General features: G+C 35.6%; 1 protein-coding gene across 1 annotated transcript; it reads left to right on the forward strand.

Annotated features, from left to right (window-relative positions):
• Positions 1-321: 321 nt before the first annotated feature.
• On the forward strand, positions 322-19691 carry LOC102684595 (secretory carrier-associated membrane protein 5B). The gene is made up of 7 exons (XM_015343702.2): positions 322-573; positions 3748-3810; positions 4635-4760; positions 7415-7571; positions 10310-10411; positions 11172-11289; positions 12377-19691. The coding sequence occupies exons 2-7, from the start codon at positions 3804-3806 to the stop codon at positions 12569-12571; spliced, it is 705 nt and encodes a 234-aa protein (XP_015199188.1). The 5' UTR covers positions 322-573; positions 3748-3803; the 3' UTR covers positions 12572-19691.
• The last annotated feature ends 1980 nt before the right edge of the window (positions 19692-21671 follow it).

The raw sequence follows: 21671 nt of genomic DNA on the forward strand, positions 1-21671 counted from the left end.
CTTCCCATCTCCCTCATCATAAACACACTTTCCACAGCACCTCCCACCAAAACAGTGATCCCGCAATTCCCCTAGACTCATAAGGTATCGTACACCAAGAAGAGGGAAGAGGCTATAAACGTGACTCTTGTATAGTGTTATTTTTAATTCAATTCCAATTCTTTTTTTTTGTTAATTCCGTCTAAATTATGATAAAATGCGTAGCTCGATGACTTAAGGTGACCTAGGTTTCCATCACACGGTATCTCGCCAATCACTTCAGTACCGTGGAGAGCGATTGCACGGATGTCGGAGTGGGAAGTTCTCGCGAGGACTGAGCACGCTTGTCTGTTGGCCGTTGCAGCAGTGACAGTGGAGACGGGGAACGGGATAGGACGACTGGACAGCGGTTTTGATTTTTACACCCACGGTCTCAGGAAAAATACAATAAAAAAAAATCTATAAGGTTTCCCCAAATTGATTCAAATCCGACATTATTCAGTATAAGTTGGAGTTTCCGTATTTCATCCGAAAAAAATATAGAATGCAGTAAGAAACACTGCATTGTGTACTCTTGTTTGGACAGAGAAGAAGGTAAGGCGATTATTTTACGCATCCAATGGAAGCCTAAGTAAATCAAGGCCCTCGTTCTTCAGGTCATTCCGACACACTTGAGTCGCTGGTGAATTACAGAGAAACGTGTTCATTTACAGCGTAAATAAACGTCAGTTACATTCATGCATTTTATGGCATTTCGTCTGTCTTTTCCACCGTTGGATGTACTGTATACTATAATGTGTCAAGCATCATAGTAAGGAATTGATGTGTGTAATAGTGCAAGAAGATAACCTCTGTTGGCCGACTCATTTCGAACAAGACGAGTGATTCAACACTCCGATTTACAGTAGATTCTTCTAAATGGCTTGATGACAACATAGGATTTAAAAAAAAACATATAGGTACGGACGATTCTTATCTCCTGCTTAAAGACAGCTGATTTCAGTATATTGCCCTGAACTCTAGTCTATTTTTTCTAATCATTTATGTGTTGTTTTTGAAATATGTATATGCTTAATTAAGATCTCAGTTGCATTACGTGTCAAAACAATGCATTGCTTAATCTAGCACAATGTCAAAGTCGTATGATATAATATTAAAAATTACATTGTAAGAACGTAATGACATCCTACATTCAAGGCGTGTTATCAGATATAATATAATGCTGTAGTGAAGGGTGTTGCTGTAGTGTTACGTGGAGCTTTTATCTATATTCAGGAAAAAGGAAGTAAAATATGCAGAATTAATTCATGCTGACTATACATACTGTTCAGCAACTACAAACAGACAACGTTAGCAGATAGCAGTTCCATATTTTGCAACAGTGTTTGCCAGAACAGAGGTCACCAGTATATGAAAAGCTTTTATCTTGTATTTTGTATACTGTAACCTCCATTCCTGACAGTACTGTAAATCCAGTTACCATAGTGAAAACATGTCTTCTGTGGGTTGGTGCAATATTTGACAAAACATTTATTTTTTCTTGGAATTGTGATATGTTAGAAATAATACTATTACAGTTTTATAGCTGTGCTGTTAACCTCATCTTTTTTGTTAAAGTTATGACAGTAGACTCCAGTTGACCTTGAGCAATGAGCAAGATATCCAGATTTTAAAACACAGAACGTTTGTACACTCAATGTATCATAGATCCATATAAATTTCAGTAAGGGTAATTTAATTGATACAGCACATTACATTTCAAAGGATCCAAAACCATTTTACATACAGTATATTAAAGGATCCACTTCATCCACCACTTAAGTGTATCACTCACCTGGGTGATAGACAACAGCCAATATGTGAGATTAGTACATGCACAGCATTTGAAAACAAGTTTCTGCTGTGTACAAATGTCCTTGTACATTTACAGAAACTTTCAGTCACTTGGATTATGTTTAAAAGCAGTAGTTCAGTTGTAGTGTATGTAAGTGAAAAACGCAATACATTGGACTAAAAAAGTGAAAAAACAACATGTTAAGATTTATTGTGCAGCCTTCAAAATTTACTTTAGTCTTATCATTTGACAAGGGTATAAAATCTGCAGTAAACTATAGCCAACTTTATTTCTGTGGTTTGTACAAAGATCTTAATGAAAATAACCTGCCTTAGCTCTCTCACAGTTGTGATCAGTAATGGGGAAGACCCCAGTAGCATTGTTGTTCTTCAACAATATAGGTAATTGCTTATGGTTGTATCAGACAGGAATGGAAGCGCATGGAATTGTGAGCTCAGAGAGGGCTCCCTTGCTGCTGAATTTATCTATATAATAAAGCCTAACATTGTTGGACATGGAAGTATACACTATTAACTCCAACTTCAAAGTTAAGACATTGATTTAAGTTTCCGTTATCCAACAAATGTATTTAAATGTGAGTTTGCTGAGACCCATTTGTGAAACACGTATCTGGGATGTAGCCCAGTTGCTGATGATTGAGCCATAAACAAGCCTTGGTCATGTGAAAGTCTCAAAGTGTGCTTGTAAAATATGTAAGTACCCGGAGAAAGATGAGAGAATTGCTTAAACTGAGATATGAAATCCAAGGAAGCCTGAATCTCTGTGACTGTTAAACATAGCCCTAAGTGTTCTCTGAAATATTTTGAATAGCACCCTTTGCATATATGTGATTGCTTGTAGAAACCTGCCAGCTTTTAATGTTGCAAATAAACATAACTGCCTTAAGAAGATCTTTGACCTACTTTGGTGTTTGTGTAAATATCTAATGTTGTAGAATGTTTTTGTATAAACGGTTTATTGCAAAATATTTCAAATCCACATCCTAACAGTTTTTTAAGTGTTGTCCTCCAGAAGAGAGCTGAAAATGGAGCAGTGGATTATGAAAAAATAGCAATGTATCGTCTGAGTAGCAGAACGTGTTTTGACAAAAGTGTACACATGGAATATATATATCTGATGACATCAATATTATTCTAAGAAAAAATTAGTATAACTGTTTGCCCTTAACACAGAGAGGCATTAGAGAATTCCTGACAAACCTTCCTTTAAGAAGGCACTATATTTAGCAAACTTCATTTCTTCAAGCTATATGCGTCCTGCTGGTGACCTGGGTGACTTTGTTCCCATGGATTGGTATGACTACTGTGTAGATACTCTGCTCCTACTGTAGATATGTGTCTAAAGATATCTAACTGAATTTTTAACTCAGTTCAAGGTAGCAGAGTTATTACATGTCCCAGCTTTCAAGTAATTTTGTTACTTGCATTCTGTATTTGTTCTTCATGTGATCTGAATGCTGCCATAAATTACTTCTAGCATTTTATATTTTTGTAGTACTGTGCACATTTGAGCTGTAATAGGAGTTAAAGAGCTTTGCTAGTATAATATAGAGTGCTAGTGATTGTTATCCTCTGCTGGAGGATTTGTAGGATGTACTGTAGGAGTTTTTCAGATTTTGTAAATATTTTATGATAAGGAATGCATTTATATAGTTTTTCCATCACAAAGCACTCTAAATTGTGTTCTAGCAGTTCTCTTAGACCGATGCCTTCTATACTCCTAGTCTTTTACTGGAACATTGTCCCAGAATGTTTTTTTTCCAGTAAGGCAGTGTGTATCCAGAAGTAAATAAGTTCTACTTTTTGAAAATATGAGAAATGTGTACATGGATTACAGTAGGTCTCTGATTTTGTAATTTGTCAAGACTACTATTGTTTACTAAAGAGAATATTCATATTTTTATCTAACTTCAGAGAAAGAAGATTTTAGATTACCCTGATCAATAAACCAAGAAAACTCAATTTCCAGCATGGCAGGTAAGATGCCTCTTTTTCATTGAGATTTGAAAGCATTTCTTGAAAGTATTGAGCTGATCACTTTGGTTAACACTGCAAAATACATATGTTTGACTTCTGTTTTACATTGATGCACATGTATAGTTTGCTTAAGAAAATGTTGACAATCATAGACAGCGTATTTACTGGCTGGTGTTTTATGTTTTAATTTGCTAAAGCAGAACAGGTCAGAAAAATAAGACATAAAACTGAGGTCCTGACACTCCATGGTCATGGAAAATCCCAAGGTGCTCTTTAAAAAGAGTAGGGGTGTTAACCCCAGTGTCATGGCCAAATTTCCTTCCTGGTCCTTACCAATTGTCTTCATTACACTATTACCCTCTCCGCTGATAGCCGATGTGTGGTGAGCATACTGGTATACTTTGGCTGCTGTCACATCATCCAGGTGGGTGTAACACATTGGTGTTGGTGGAGGGGGTTCCTATTATCTGCAAAGCTCTTTGAGTGGAGTGTCCAGAAAAGAGCTACAGCATATCAGTGAAAGCAATTGTTATTATTTATTGGGGATATTCATTAAAGTTCTTTAATGAAGCTAAGTAGAAGTTTATGAAATAAACATCTTCAGGAAAGTGTAATGTGGAAAACAGTGCCAACATACAGTATGCACTGTATAACAGAACATTGGAGACCCAGTTTTCATTGTTGATGATCCATTATAACCTAGCAGATATTTTGGGCTCAATACTAAGCAGTTAACCATGGGTGCACCTTCCAGTGTTTGTAGTGTTTCCATTGTTTTCATCTTAACTGTTTTTGAATACTGTTTTTCTTTATATTTCGTCTAGAAAAAATCAACAATTTCCCCCCTTTACCTGGGTTTATTCCCTTGAAGCCTTGTTTCTACCAGGATTTCAATGAGATCCCAGAACTCCACCGCACAATGGCCAAGCGCCTGTATCACCTCTGGATGTGTAAGTGTTCCATCTGCAGAAACACACTTATAGCATTACTTAAAACCAAGGATTAAAAAAGTCCCTGGAAAATGAAAATATTCCCAAAAAATTTCATAGAAGTTACTTTCTGCTTATAAATAAATAGCAGGTTTCATAGTTTCTTCAAATTGTACCCTGTAGTCAATTCAGAAAACATTTAGGATATACATATATCATGGATTAAAATATCTGTATTAAAGGATTCTAAAGAAGCTAATTTTAATTGTAAGTTATCTTAAATTTATTTAGGAGAATTTATGTTCCTTTAGAAGTAGATATCATTTAAAATGTTTATTTTTATTAATATTATTTTTCTTCAAGAGATCTAGCAGTATCTTCTAGTATACACAGAAGCTTTGTAATATTCTTCAGTTCTTAATTATTAGTTATCAAATGTCTCTTTAATTTTCCTTAACCAAATCTGCATAGTAGATGTTCTTATAAGTATCTTGCCTCATGCCATTAAAAATAATTTTAATTACATTGACCTAAAATAATTAATACCAAAACAATAAAATTTGCCAGCAGCCATATCACCCTACAGCTCTCAACTGGCTATCCACTGAAGCTCAGCATGGTTGAGCCTGGTCAGTACCTGGATGGGAGACCTCCCGGGAAGCTATGGTTGCTGCTGGAAGTTGTGTTAATGGGACCTGCGGGAGGCACTCACCCTGCGGTCTGCGTGGGTCCTAATGCCCCGGTATAGAGGCAGGGACACTATACTGTAGTGGGCGCTCTCTTCCGGGTGAGACGTTAAACAGAGGTCCTGACTCTCAGTGGTCATTTAAGATCCCCAGGATAAGAGTTGGGAGTGATCCCGGTGTCCAGGCCAAATTTCCCCCCTCGGCCTTTACCGTGGCCTCCAAATTGTCCCCATGTATGACTGGCTTGCACTTGCCCTGCGATGGGCTTGCTCCCTGTCCAGGGTGAACCCTGCCTTGCGCTCATTGCTCGCCGGTTAGGCTCCGGCTTCCCGCCACACCATATGGTATAAAGCGGTTTGGTAAATGACATGACGTGATGACAATAAAATTTTAAACTGCTCTAAACAAGCAGAACATTTTCTTAACAATTGATTTAGCAGAAGATACCTGCAACTAAACCATAGACCATTCAAACAGTTAAGTGTTTTGTTTCTGACTAGAGACGTCTCATCCGGAAGACAGCACCCACTACAGTTCAGCAGCTCTTTTTAGTCAAAAGAGAGCTTGTGCTGTTCTTCATCTCTCATGCAAATGAAAGTAATTTTTTGAGGAGTAAGAGTTTTTCACATTTTTATTTTCTAGCATTTTAACATTCAAATTCAATTACAATGAACTATGGTAGTGGTATACACCAGATAAGTCTGCTATGATGTTTTTGTCAATATTCACAACTGTAGTTTCACACAAATTATTGCAACATTTTTTAAAACAAAGAGGGATCCTGGAAAAAAAAAACATTTGCAATTATACAATTTGACTTTTTAAGTAACTGCTTAAGCTGTTCCATGACATCTGTTGATAAGTAATTAGAAAAGTTTGACTTCTTGTCATATGTCTTCTAATAAGTGAATTCCATTCTTTTTGCAGATCCACTAAAATTAAAATGAAAGAAGGTATTATTTTTTGTTTGTGTTGAAACATCCAGGAACTGACTGGCAAACAGGATGTTTACACAGTAACATCACAGGTTATCAAGGACTTACTCTCCCTTTCATTCTTCACAACATTCAGGAAAAGCAGGTTTTTCTGGATAAAATACAACTATTTAAGCCACATTTTCCCTCTGGTCAAAGCTGATGTAATTTGTTGTGACTAACTGTACTAACCGACATTAGACCTGTGTTTCGGTGTGTGGCATCATTTTGCTTTACTTATTCAGGCAATTCCACCAGTCCAGAGAATACGGTAGATAGGTACGAGATCCATCAACACTTGAAAATAAGCTGTAAAATTCATTCAGGTCCAAAATGTTCCATTCTTTTTATAGTTCTATCTCTTTAGAATAGAGGAAATTAGCTTTGTTCCTCACATAAACCATGTGGAATTCAAGATTTTTTATGCTTTAAAAAAAGCATTAAAATATGCTTTAAAATTGTCCTCTAAAGATACAAGTTGGTTACACTTATGTAATGTTACAGGTCCAGAACTATATTCTTCCATGGGCGCACAAAGAAATCACTATTACCTGATTAATAAGTCATTGTTGAATTTTAGCTTAAAACTTTGAGTGTACTTTGAGGTTGACCTAAATAAGTAGTATGAAGTATTCTTCAGTTCAATAAATAATAATGAATTATTGCATTTTGTAGTACTATTCATCCCAAAGAATAAGAGTATTCACTTTAAATCCTCAGCTGAAGTGGAGTTCCCACCTTGGTTTTTGTTGGAAGTCTCCCATGCTAGTACTGACCAATATCAAACATTTTTCCCCTTAACCTTTTACTGAAAAAAAAACTTCACTTGTCAAAAAGATGATACCAGATTTCTGCTGTGGTTATGGCAGCTAGAATGCTTAACAAACACCACCTAAACAGTCTCGGGTTTTCTTCACTATTGACACTCAGTGCACTCACTACTCTTTGCTGAAAAGATTGCATCTTTGTGCTTGCTCTATGTGTGCAACTGTGTGTGATCTCTGTGTGTTTGCAGTGAACAGCATCACTCTAGCTGTAAATCTGATTGGTTGCCTAGCATGGTTGATTGGCGGAGGTGGAGCTGTTAACTTTGGACTGGCTTTTCTTTGGCTCATCCTCTTCACTCCCTGCTCCTATGTGTGTTGGTTCAGGCCAATATACAAAGCTTTCAAGTAAGTGGTTATTAATCCAGACAGGCATGTTGAAGAAAGAAGAAACAAATCTTACAATGTTTTACTTAAACAGTGTGATATTATTTTGCATCACATCATATAAAAAGGAGATGTATTGCAGCTCATGAAAATGATGAGGATGATAAGGTCATGAGCAAACAAAACTACCCCTGTAGCAAGTCACATGAAAGGATAACAGATTCATTAACATTGATTAATTTAATTAAAAAATGCTTTTTCATTTCCTGATGTCTAGTTCTTGAAAAATAATTTTAAAAAACCTTTTTGAAAAAAGCTACAATTTTTTATGTTGAAACCATGGTACTAGCCTAGTAAAGGAACAAGTAAAAGTTTATTCCATACTGAAAAGAGAAGAAAAGAAACACAATGTTTCGGCTATGGAACCCTCTTCACGTGTGAGAAAGACTTGGCAGTAAGCAAAGGTAATGTAGAGAATTTAGAAGAAAATTAGCCTGTCATTGAGAGAAGGGGTCTGTGTTCCCAAAGATGGTTTTCCTAACTCCTACATCAGATAGACTACAGAAACTTAAATTATCCTGCATCTAAGATCACGCCTTTCCCCTTCTCTCAATGACAGACTCATTTTCTTCTAAATTCTCTCTATTCATTGTAGGTTTCATTTCACACCTCTCTTCACCTATCCTGACTTCACACCTCCTGATTGGCCACTCTGTCTGTCCCCTGCTCCCGCCTCCTGCTCCTCCTCTCTCCCAGCTTTTGTTCTCCTGCTACATTACCTTTGCTTACTGCCCTGTCTTTCTCTCCCCTGAAGAATGCTCCAACGCCAAAACGTTGTGTTTTCTTTCTTCTCTTTTCAGCATGGAATACTCTTATTTTTATTTTAAATTCTTATTTTGAAAGAAAAGCTGTGAGGTGTTGTGCAGTTTGAGTTGGTTGACAGATACCGTCAATTGTTAAGCGATATATCAGCAAGTTAAATCTACACATTATTTCACTGTAAAATACATAACGTTTGACAAAATAACTAAACAATTTTACTAAAATAAAGTCATAGGTTTATTCCATGCTGAAAAAGAGAAGAAAGAAAACACAACGTTTCGGCCTTGGAAAACACGTGGAGCACCCAAAGAAGATTCCACGGACGAAACGTTGTGTTTTCTTTCTTCTTTTTTTCAGCATGGAATAAACCTATTGTTCCTTTGCAGCGTACACATGCTGACGCAGCTACCCACCTGAACTTTTAAAAAATATGAACATAAGAATGGTTATAAACAAGGGAAGGCCATCCAGCCCATCAAGCTCAATGAAAGATTGTTACTGATTGATCCAGGGATTTCATCCAGCTCTTTTTGGAAAGAAAATAATAAAACCTGATCTAGTTAAGTAGTAACCCACTAATATAAGTGCAACATTGACTTTTGTATTTACATGTATGCCTTAATGCTTAGTAAAGCATGGAGGGCTTCATTTACTAAATATATGGTCATGTGTTTTGCATGCAGCAAGCTCCCTTACCGCGAGCACAGCTCCACTACTCCCTGATAGCAGCACTGCTAGTTTGACACAGACAATTAGCATGATTGTCCATGTTTGACTCATTTAGCTATAATAAAAAATGGTATTGACCACTCATACAAGCAAATGACATCACCATACACCTCATGGGGAGTTGTGTAGGTTGCAAATCATATTATTGTCCACAGTGTGTTCTCACCAAAGTGATGTTTTGTAAAAAAAATAGAAAGATTTCTGTCTTTTAGACTTTAAAACTTCTGCTTAGGATCATTCACATCAGGGTGCGGCACATTAATTGTTTGGTCTTGCTTTTTTACAGCTCTTACTAGGTCCTACTCAATACATTTGGGAAGCCATCAAAATAAAAAAAGTCTTATCATTGAGAACAATATCTAATAAGATTTTTATACTGAAGACCTTCTAGCAAGGTTTCTAGTATTACAGACCTCATGTGGAAACCTTCTAAATCAGTGATTTGCTGTACTTTTAATTTAGGCCATTAAATTAAAAGTCACTTTCTAACCTTTTCTGCACTCATTCTTAATTTTGCCATATGACCATACTGTATGGTTAATTTCATTTAGGAGTTCTTTCTTGGTGTTTGTCTTTTAAAACAAAATATTTTTAACACCAATTGCACAGTTTTTTTCTGAGGCGTTTTCATGGGCAAATACAGGGATCCATTAAACACAGGGAAAAACACAAGCTGAAATATCCTCTGTCCTTATGGTAGGCCGGTATGGAATGCGTTAGCCAGTTCTTCCCCCTTCCAGGAAACAGCAGTGTACATTTCTTTTTTGTGGAGGAGACCCTAAACATTTCAATTTGTGCTTTACTTTGATCCATTTTTAAAACCACAAAGAAAGAAGAAAATAAATCTGAATATATCATGAATAAAATAACATAAAGGAAACTAAAAAAAAACAAGTGGGACATAGAGAAGGAAACAATGTATATATTTTTTTCTAACTTTAGGAATATGTGTGTTGACACAACTCACTATAATGTCTGTATAGCCCATCTATAAAACATGTTTCCTTAGTTAATGTGTCCTGATATTGTGATGAGTAATAGTATTTTGAATGTTTACCTTAGTGTTCCTAAGGTAAGGTTTATTGTTTCAGAAAAGCAAAATATACATAGTTATAGAATGTGTCTTTTTGGAGTGAAAAAATAATACTTCAATGCTCATAAATCAGTAAAAACGAACTTTACAACTTTTCTCCCTTTCTCTTTGGCAGGACAGACAGCTCCTTTAATTTCATGGCGTTTTTCTTCACATTCATGGCTCAGGTTGTGATCAGCATTATCCAGGCAGTGGGGATTCCAGGCTGGGGAGTGTGGTAAGATGACTCACCTGTTTAAACAAATAGCCACTCTTTTCAGGCAGGTACATTAGTATTTCTGTTTACACACATTGTGCACATTAAAAAATGTGATCAGAAACAGACACTATATTGTGCCTGACATTCTGCAAAGATGTAATTTCAGTTCACATTATAATATTTTGAGGATTATTACAGATTTCTGGAACAAAAGCATTTTATATTATTTTGAACACAAAACAATGAGATAATATGTGGTTATCCAGAGCAGTTTAATTCATATATATCATCTTATTTTGTGACAAATGTCAACCACCCAGTCTGAATGTTCTAATGTAATGAAAATATCTTGATTTTGTAACATGTTGTGCTGGTAAATATTGACTTGATTTTTATTTAGAATTAGTAATTATTATTCATGTAGCTGGGAAGGTTCAGCTTAATGTCCATCTGAACTGGTAGTGCAGCAATAACAACACATACTGTTATAAAAAAGACAGATGTCCAAGCATTTCTTCTGCCCCAACCCCTTCATCATGAGATGTTAAATGGGCCTTTAAAATGTATACAGTGCAGAGTAAACTAATTAAGATGCAGGAACTAAATAATAAATAGAAAAATAAAAGCTTTGTTGCAAAATGATGCTCTGCATTTTCTTAACCCTAACATTTGTTCTTGTGATGTGTTAGTTAATAGATCTAGCCCCATGGTGAGAACGTTGGAAGGTTTTATAATTTTCTTCCCATGTGTAACTTTGTTTTTTTATTCTACCAAACAGTGGTTGGATTGCTACAATTTCGTTCTTTGGCACTAACATTGGCTCTGCCGTGGTCATGCTGATCCCGACGATCATGTTCACAGGCATTGCAGTCCTCTCATTCATTGCTCTTACTAAGGTATGAATTCACAAGACTGTCAGTTTATAAAAAAAGGTTACCGTAAAACCAATAAGAACCTTAAAAGGGAACTGCAGTCCGAATTTCTCAGACCAGTTATTAAATATTGGCAAAAAAATAAATTAATTGATGTTGTAGAAAAATTAAACACATTTCAAATTAAGCAGAAAATGGTAAACTTTGTGAAAGCACTGTTGTTGCACACTTGCATTCGAGTTCCCATGAACTGTGACATGATGCTGCCCTTCCTTCTCACTAGTCACCATAATGACTAATGTAACGTGATGGACAAGCAAAAAAGTAGCAGATATTTCACTGCAGAAATGTTCCAACTCAATCTGCATGCAGAGTAAACAAGTAGTATTTGTCTGCAAAACCATCTCGAAATTGAATGCGATATTTGTATTGGATTAAAAGATATATTTACAACCCTGTTTCTTTGCAATGTAAAAAGGCCACAACAGGTCACCGGAACTTTTGTTGCCTTGTTCTGAATTGCAGAACAAGGTATGCTGCACATACCTGGAAATTTGGTCTATATTGTGATGTAGATTGTAGATTTTACATATTACTGTGTACATTTTACTTTTATTGCGGTTTGAAATGCACTCATCGATACTGATGCTTTCTAACTCCAAAATACAAAAACAGTGTTCCTGTTCCCATTTAAGTCTTTTCGAAAAAGTATCATAATTTTACAAAATATATATATATTATTTACTAGAAGCAGCATAACTACACAAAAAATCACAAAATGTAAATAAACAATCTGATTGAAACATAAATGATGTGGTTTAAAGTTTGTTTATTGCTGGATATGTCTAATAGCATTTTTAATTGAGTCTTTGGCTAAACAGTAAAGAATATTTAAAAAATACTTGTTTGCATCCTAAATTCAAAATACCTTAAGAATGGATGGTGAAAATTGCTAATTTAAATCTAGCATGTAGACCTGGCAAAATTTGATGAATGTGAAAATCACTGAACTGTTAGTCTCCTTTGCCTGTAATCTTTGAGTTTTTGTGGCCTTGTCTTACATCTGCTCCACCTTCTGAACTAGATGTCTCTCTGGGGGATGTCTTCACAGGTGCACAATTTCTACCGTGGCAGTGGAGGTAGCCTGAGCAAGGCCCAGGAGGAGTGGACCTCTGGAGCCTGGAAAAACCCCCACGTGCAGCAGGCAGCTCAAAATGCAGCCATGGGCGCTGCACAGGCAGCAGTTCACCAACAAGAGCCACAGTACTCGGCCACACCAAGCTACGCCTATGACAACCAGATGTAGACTCTAGTGATGAGAAGCAAACAGGTACAGCATGGGTGAACATGCAAACCACGAGTTGGCTTTGGTGTCCAAACCCTTCCAAGAACCTGGCTAAAACAGGCAAGCTTATATACCTGTTAGGCAGTTGGCTTTGTTTTGTTTTCCTTTTCAGCTACCAGACTTCTAAGTGGCAGTAGCTGGGAAGAGTGCTTTTTGAAGCACAATCTTTTTAATGAAGTTACTATCCCAGTGCTATGTTCCTATTGTGATACTCAGCACAGTGCTTTTTTTTCCTTGCTGCATACCAATAACACCTCATATCTTCCTTTGCTCTGCCTTGAGAGCTGCTTGTTGGGCTTGCGTTCTCCATTATTCAGCAGCAGTGGCCATCACTATTTTTATGGAAATCACCTTTTCACTTCGAGATAATTACGTATTACCCATATCAATGACAGTCCACATACATGTGCTTCAACTGAAACATTTTTTTTTCTTTATTTGGTGAAATCCCTACAGGGAGAGAAATTGGGTTAGGTGTAAAATGTTCTGTTTTTTATGGTTTGGAATGTCACAACATTATGTTCAAAGGGGTTTGTCTGCTGTATTAGATCTTTAAAAAGAAAGTTTTACTCGTCCCCTGCATAGAAACTGACTCCTAACTGTGCCGTTTTCTGCATACGGTACACGATATTTAATTCATCTGCTTTTTTATAGTATGCCCATTAAAGCCTGACCAGCAGCACAATACTTAATGTTCATATGAATGACAGAAACCATGGCACTTCTGATGTAACAAAAATATTTTTTGTCTGCCAGTTTCAAAGTATCTCCTATGTAAATCCATTGTTACCAGGTTTTTGGAAAGTTTTGTTATTGGGTCACTCTTCCGGCTCGTGGTTTGTCATAATGATTATTGTGTTTAATTTTTTTTCCTTTTTTTTAAAGTTTGTTACTTTTTTGTTACCTTTATAACCAAATCCTCTGCAGATTGTGATGTGCACGAGTGATTGCAAACATGTGCCGCTGTACTTGAGTGTTATTGTGTAAGGTGTTTGAAACAAGCAACAAAACATGAAAAACACAATTTCTTTTTCTAATCATGTAGCAGTGATGGAAATATCATATTACAGGAAAGAATATTATATGATATTAAATGAATACAAGTTTATTCCAGTCTTGGATGAGGGATTTTTTTTACCATAAAGCCAGTGTTTGTGTTTGTATTATGAATAGCACTATCTATAGTGCTTTTATAGTATCTATTCCGCCTAGGTTTGATAATTACCCACTCTATTTTTCACCCATTTTGAGCTTGGTAAAGAAGAAAAGCCCTTTTTTTCTGTGAAAGATACAATTTTAAATGTCGATGTACCTGTAGTGTTGTGTAACCTTAATCAATGGTGATGTCACAAACCTGTCAGGTTCACACTTTTTTGTAATGCATTTTAACTGCAGTGTCATGTTTAACAAGGGTTTGCTGAGCCCTTGCAGAAAGCAGGGTGTGTCCAACCTATGCCCTGATCACAGACAGAGCTTCGCAAAATTCTACATTGATTCTCATTTTTTATAGTCACGGCGTTTATTATTAAGTGACACTTATTGTTTTAGAAATGGTTTACCCGCTATTGCCTGTCAATGACCTGTATGCCTCTTTAATCCACAATGTTTTTTTCCCTCTATTTGGTTTTAGGTCATGGTGATGTCCTTGTCATTGTCACTTTCTTGATTTTTTGTTCAGTATTGTTTCCACTGTCAGCATTTTTTTTCAGAGCTGTAGAAGGTTCCTAAATTTAGGAAATTCTATGCTTTTTATGTTTAGAATCTCAAGACTAAGGAAAAGCAGAATACAGTATTTTTAAGTATTCTACTATTTTATATTATATAAAACAACAAGGAGTCATCCAATTAAATTAGAAGCACTATTATATAAAGTTTTGATTAAATTCCTACAAAATACTAATGAATATAATCAGCTCATATGGGGGAGTTTCTCAGAAAGCCTTATTTCTAGTCACGTAACTGTACTGTAGGTGGGCAGAGGTGTCGATCAAAGTGCTTGGAAAACTTTTGCTGAATAGAGTGCTAAAAATTGTTAATATATGGAATAGACTTGTATTCACTTTGGTAATGTCATGCAGAAATCTTTAGGTATCATTATGCTGAACATAACAGTCTCATGTTAAACTTATAAGAAATTAATAGTGTTTGATGTTTTGGGGTTTTGTAAATAACAGTGAACTAAATGTCAATGTAGATGTGAAAATAATGTCAAGGTTATTGCATTTGTTTTAAGCAGCTACTTAAGACTCCCAGACTCTGAAATATGCCTTTCAGAATCAAGAGAATCATGAACCTTACCTTTGGTTTTAGCAGGACATGGGATGAAACAGTTCAGGGCACCATGTGGTTTAGCAAACTCAAATTCTGCCCTCGTGTGGACAATGAAGAAACCACAGGCAGTTGTAATTCTAAACAGTAGCTCTTTGAAATATAAATTAAATCAGCAGTGTTGGGCTAGATAAGCGCTCAGTGTGCAACTATAAGTGACAAAAATCATTAGCATTTTTTAAATTGTTTGTGTATTTGCTAATGTAAACATCAGTGACAAACAAAAGCATCACTGTGATACTAAGAAAATAGCATTAAAACCTAATTATATGTATAACAAGTTGGAACAAAGTCTGCTTAATTAGGATGGACCATTTTCTTCTAAAAGTATCATACTTTGGTTTGTAAATATATATTATGCTAAGGAGAGGATCTAATCTTAATAATATGTTAATAATATGCATTAGCCATTTCTCTTCTTTCATTACCCTCTATAATGACAAGTGGACAACTTAATGCAGTAGAGTGAATGTGTTTTGCACTAATAAAATAATGCTCTCCTAAGGTGAATTGGCAGTTTGCAGAATCCTTATTTTAGCTATCGCAAGTACACAAGTTCATCATCATAAAATATATGCAGTCGAGCTCATGAAGAGAATTAAAGAGAACTGTAACAGCAGGGTCTTCATATGGTAAACACCCAAGTATGAACTGAATGTCTTGACTGATAGCTACTCTTGGAGTTGCTGAAAGCGATTTTTTGTTGGCTTTCTTCATAGACGCATTAGAAGCATTCCTTTATTGCACTAATCTACCAGTGTACCTCATTACAACATTCAAGAGACCTTTGATTACAGTGTTCAAAGTAGGTCAGTTTAATGACATATAATCTCTGATGTATCTGTTCATAGAATTTAAAATGTATGCAATAATAAAATTGTTTGTAATTTGTAACATGAGCTAAGACTGAATCCAGACATGCAAAGCCCAAATACTTAATACTGAATCTTTACCTAAAAGTAAATAAAAATGCCTAAAACTACACTAGATATGAAAACTTGCTAAAATATTAAACCCATATTTTTCCTTTAAAAAGTAATAAAAATTAGAACTTATGAGAGAGGCTTTAATATAACAAAGCACTATTATGTATTTATTAACTTTTGAATTGTCCACATGAAAATACTCTTTTACAAAAAATGCAATTACAAGAAAACTGTTTGGGGTTAGTGTCACTCAGTGAAATTCCCTGGAGTAATATATTTGGAAAAAAAACAGTATTTGGATTTCAATTCAATGTATTTGTATATAGCGCCTTTCACAACAAGGTTGCCCCAAGGCACTTAACAGAGCTGTGTGACACTACATGACGTTACAATACAGAAAGTGAAAAAGCCAGAAGACAACGGAGGAGAGGAACCAAAAACTCCTCAGTAAGGAGGAAAAAACCCTCTAGGGGTCCAAGGTCAACTGGCTGCCCAACCCCTCTGGGCATGCTAACATTATACAATTCAGAAAAAAGTACTTGTGGAATATTCAGCGGTCCATCATGTCTCTCTGTGTGCCAGTACTCCATGCAGATCTCTGTAGACCAGCAAATCCTCAGAAACGATAGCTGTATTCGGAATGTCCCTCTTGGACCCATTTAACAGTATGCTACACTGTACTAGTTGTAGTGAATTATATCAACTAGCTTTTGTGATTTATTGTATAGATAAATTAGATTACACTTTCAGCAGACATGAATTTTTGTTCCTATATATTTTTTGTAAATTAATACCAAACTCCTATTCAACTAAACTCAGTATTTTGTGTTATTTCAATGACTGTAAAATCAGCATTGTAGGCATAGCATAAGCCCTATAGTGGACAAAGTGTTTGACATTAATAATATTCTACACCCCAGTTTTCATTTATGTTTTTCATTCTTTCCTTTAAGCATAGTCATTTTAAAAATCATGGAAAATAAAAGGTTTGTCTTCTGAGCTGCTTAGACTATTGTCATTAACTTCTATAACAAGTGACTTATCAAACTGCTGCAGTGTCATGAGGTACTGTGATATTGTAAAGAAAGCCATATGCCATATAAGCATTAAAGGCGAACATAAGCTTAGCTGGTCATTCTTTTCTCCTTTTACAAACAATTCCATATCCAGTGCCCTCCAGCTTGAAAGACAATGGGATACTACAGTGTTATAGTCCATATTTTACAGAACAATATATTTCTATTGCTTTAAAATATGCAGTATAATTGCATTTCTAGTTAGCTGGATACTTTCTGTTTGGCTCAAAAGAAGTGCCACTGTTCCAAGACTGTTGCTTAATTAGCCATCATTCTTTAGTGATGTGCTCTGAATTACTTCTATCCAAGGTTTGCTTCCGAACTGTGATAAGTATTTTTGAAGTGAGGAGGAAGACGAAGGTGATTTATAGAAAGAACCAAAGAAAAACCTTGCAATATATACAGTACACAGAGCCATTTCCACAAAACATAAAATAAAGTTTATTTGGAACTTCTCTCACAGCAGTTGATGTTGAGAAACAGAAGAGTTTAAAGTGTAAATTGATAAGGACTTTATTAAATTTTAGCTGTCCTTCTTGATTGGATTTATAGGTACCAGAACACAGAATATGAGCAAACATTAAAGTAAGATTAAAATGCTTATTAAATGACAATAATGCTACATACAGTACAAGGTTTTAAATAAAACAAAGGCTAATAAAAATCTCTGCTTTAGTCTCCTTATTTCTTCTATCTTATGGATATATCATGCCTTCAAGAAAAAGGCAAAGGTAAAAGATTGCAATTAAAATTAAATTAATTGTACAGTAATTTAGCCCCATTTGGTCAGACTACAGAGTTAATAAAGAGAGAAATAAAGAAGAATCAAGGACTAAAAAGGAAACAGAAATCTGCATTGGCTACAAAGGACAAATAACACATTATTACAGTAGGTGCTGCATTTCTGTGTGACAGAAATAGCAGAGTGTTATTAGTCTATTACTCAGGGCACTGAAAAGTGAGCAACTAAATGGGGAAGGGTTGTCCTAGTCCATCTCTAAAGCATTTTTCTTTTCACTTCATTTGCCTAACTGTCCTAAATATTTGGTTAATAGGATAAATACAAGCTATTTCTAGGTCTGAAGGAGAGCTCCTGAAAGGTATGTGTATAACTTGTAGGTGTTAATTATTTGTGGATTGGATTTGGACTGGCCTGATCTAAGGACACAGAATATTCCTTCTATGTTCCGTGGGATTAGAAGAGACAGCTTTTAAACAGCTTGGGGTGTTCTCATCTTCTCAACCCCTTTAAAATGAAATCCTTATCTTCTAATGAGATACAAGAAAGATGACAGTCCTTTGTGTATACTGTAAGTTGTATGATGTCTAGATGGGCATGTAACACAGTGCCAGTAATTTCAATTTTGGAGTGAGTGATCTGTAGGTGCAATTGTATCTATGTATTTATTTTTTTTAATTAACATGTACATAGATGTGTGCTTTATTGTTTTTAATCAGTGTTACTGTTGTGTATGTAAAACAGTGCTTTGCTCTGCTTCTAGACATATGGTGACAATGCAATTTGGCAGCAATTTCTAATAAAATTCCCATGGCATCTAATAACAGCAAGAATGTTCATTGATCCCTATTGTAATAGATGTGAGATGAGTTTCCACTTTTCTAGCTTCTGATCCACAGACGTGCACATTATTGTTTCAATCTTACATCCCCTTTAAAACACGTTTTGGAACCCATGCCAGAATGAGAAGCTGAAGCCTGTTTCACACAGGAGATGCAAGTCATTCCACACGTTCCTGAAGTTGACCTTTGTTCATGTCACGGATATGAGTAGAATTTGCCATCTTCTTGGTCTGCCAAAAACAACCTGAACATCCTCGCAATGTTTCCCCATTTCCAAAACAGCTGCCAAATACTACAGAACAACAGTACCAAATAGGTGGAAGGTTATTAGGACAGTGCCCTTGTGCTACTTCTGCAAGACTTCCTGTGCTAATGGAAGACTTTTCTAGCAATCCTGCAGGGGATCCTAAAAGCCACCTGTCCTGCCTCTTCTTTGCCAGCAACAGAGCACAGCACTGTGACGTGTTCAAAGATTAAATGCAGAAGTTAAGCGCACATTTGTTAGAACTTAATAGATTCTACTCTGTGTAAAATACTTGATCTAAAAAGTGATGTTTCTGTAAAACCTGTGAATATACAGTATCTTCTTTCATGACAAAATACATGTATTCTCCAGCACATGCTGCACATATGGTATGTGTATATTCCATAGGGGTTTTGATCATGGCTGTTTCTTGTACTCCACTGTAGTTAATCAGTATATGTAAAGTGATCTGTGAATTTTAATATTATACAGGTATGTCACCACATTTGGAAAAGTACAGATGATTCATATTCATCAAGAAATCCATACAAAATGAGTTTGTATTAAAGCAATTTCATTGCCGGTTGTTTTGTTAAAAAATCTCAGTATTTACCAATTTAGTTGAAATCAGTAATTTACATGAAAATAATTAGCTTCTTTTTTTGCTTGGTTATGAAAGGTACTTAACAGAACTGTCAAGTTGTGTTAACCCACAATGGTAATAATAAGTGGTAATAGATCTCCATCTGATTAAAACCCCTTATTGTATACTTGCAAAATACAGTAATTCAAGAAATCACAAAAAAATGATTGCTCCTTTAAAAGTAAATTTCAGTTAATGTAGAAGCTGTGATGCAGTTTTATAAGGATCTTTTGTTTTTATTTTCCCATATTAAATAATTAAATATTAAACTGAACTTGTTGCATCTTCTGTCACTGTTTATTTATTTTACCATCCGATACTGCAATTATGTATGATATGGAAGGCAATTAAAGCATTTACTACTCCATGGTTCAATGACTGCAGGACAAACCACCTAAAACCTCTTAGTCTCTTTTACTTGGATTTGATTCCTTCTCTAAACGCCTTGAGGCAATGAAACTTCCCAATTGCACATTACTAAACACAAAGAGATCTGGGATTTAGTTTTTAGGCATATGAGGCATCAACGCCTTCTATAGAACTGGGCTCTGAGCTTGTTTGACATGGATTTCCATATGAGTCGTGAAGTAAATATCTCACATGCTTCTCATTCCACTAGGAGTATTTTGCAGATTATCAAAGAGTGGAGCCTCAGTCTATAGGGTGTTGGTGTTGTCAGGGTTGATGATACAGATATAGGGCATTCTAATCTTTGAATTCAGCAAAACAGTGTGTGCTACAGTATATCTGGTTTTCCTCTGGAGACGTTCAGAATCTTTTTACCCTCTGCATTGGAAGACTAAGTTTGTGATGGCCATGAAACACACATTTTTCATTTTGTTGTGCTTAAGGTGACAGCTACAACAATTTCATTATAACATTTTTAACTTTAATTACAGAGGTCTGTTAATGGAGATACATTGTTCTGTTAACAGTCTGTCGTGTCCTGTAATGATCTGTTCTTGTTTCACCCTTTGTAAGTAAGATCTGCTGCTATCCTTACTATAAACAAATCTGCTTCAACAATACTGTTAAAAGCACATACAACAGTTTTCAACAAGTGTTCTTTCCAGTTTTCTAAGTCTTTTATGAACAAATACATGTAGTGTTGTTTTTTCACGTTAATAGGATTGCACTTCATTGGCATTTGTTCAGTTATCCCAGCTGCAATCTGTAACTTTAGGGTTTGTGGCAGTAGAACAGAACTAGTTGAAAGGAAACATAGTGTTAATAGGCCCGAAAATAGCATGAATAAGTTGGCTTACCAACACACCAACACACCAACACACCAACAGGATATCATTAGTTGGACTGGAAAGTGTACAGTATGTATCACAGATCTTTGTATGCCTGTTAGGGTTAAAGGCTTGATACTTGATAGAGCTTGGTTATCAATGCAATTACAGTTGAAAGTAGGGTATTTGGTTCATATGGCTACAAGCTTTCTTGATAGGCAAATGGTTCAGTTTAACAAATATGAAATGAATGCTATGGAAACTTTATGGCAAGAAATGAGCTCATCTGTTCTTTTAACATACTGTATAACAGCTATCCAAATTATCTCTACTGTACCCAGAAAAATACTTAATTATGCATGATTGTTATTTATTGGCTTTTGTACCACTCATAAGAAGAATTATCAGCATTTTTTGTAGTCATTTGTATTAAACAAAAAAATATTTTATTTTCATTCTTATATTTGAAAAATATTAAATATGTTTAATTCCTTATTTTTTTCTTATAGGGGGGATAATTGGATTAACCTCCTTCACAAAATATTAATCTCATACAAAAATAATATATTTCCAGCAGGTGGCAGCACTGTCCTAATGTTATTTTTTTTTAAGGTTTGCCTTTACAGGTCATTTCTGTATCCATTGAGAGCATTTGCTTCCCACATGGCTGTTCACAAACAACAACTGAAGAAAAGAAGGACATAGAAGAGATATTGCTCATCTGTATTCAGTCGTTTCCCTTGTTGACTAACACCCTGATATCCCCAAAGAAGGGTTCTCATTCTCCGAAAATAGTTTGTGTACATTAAGCAGGCAACTGCTTAGTAATAACTTTCCGAGCACATTTAGTCATGTCTCATACCTTCTTCAGTAGGGAGATGTAGTAATCTGTAATTATTACTATATCTTATTTTAACAATCACCTGGTTACTTTTTAAGGCATACAACATACACTACAAATAAACCAGGGACTGAAGATGAATTACAGCTGAATGCATAAATATTATATGTAACTCTCTGCCTCACAT

The sequence above is a fragment of the Lepisosteus oculatus genome, chromosome 5 (genome assembly GCF_040954835.1).
Source record: "Lepisosteus oculatus isolate fLepOcu1 chromosome 5, fLepOcu1.hap2, whole genome shotgun sequence".
NCBI lineage: Eukaryota > Metazoa > Chordata > Actinopteri > Semionotiformes > Lepisosteidae > Lepisosteus > Lepisosteus oculatus.

What these genes read in the sequence shown, in the direction of transcription:
- LOC102684595 (XM_015343702.2), top strand. An exon ending in CCTGTATCACCTCTGGATGT is followed by an intron (nt 4,761 to 7,414) that starts GTAAGTGTTCCA and finishes GTGTGTTTGCAG; the next exon opens with TGAACAGCATCACTCTAGCT. An exon ending in CCAATATACAAAGCTTTCAA is followed by an intron (nt 7,572 to 10,309) that starts GTAAGTGGTTAT and finishes TCTCTTTGGCAG; the next exon opens with GACAGACAGCTCCTTTAATT.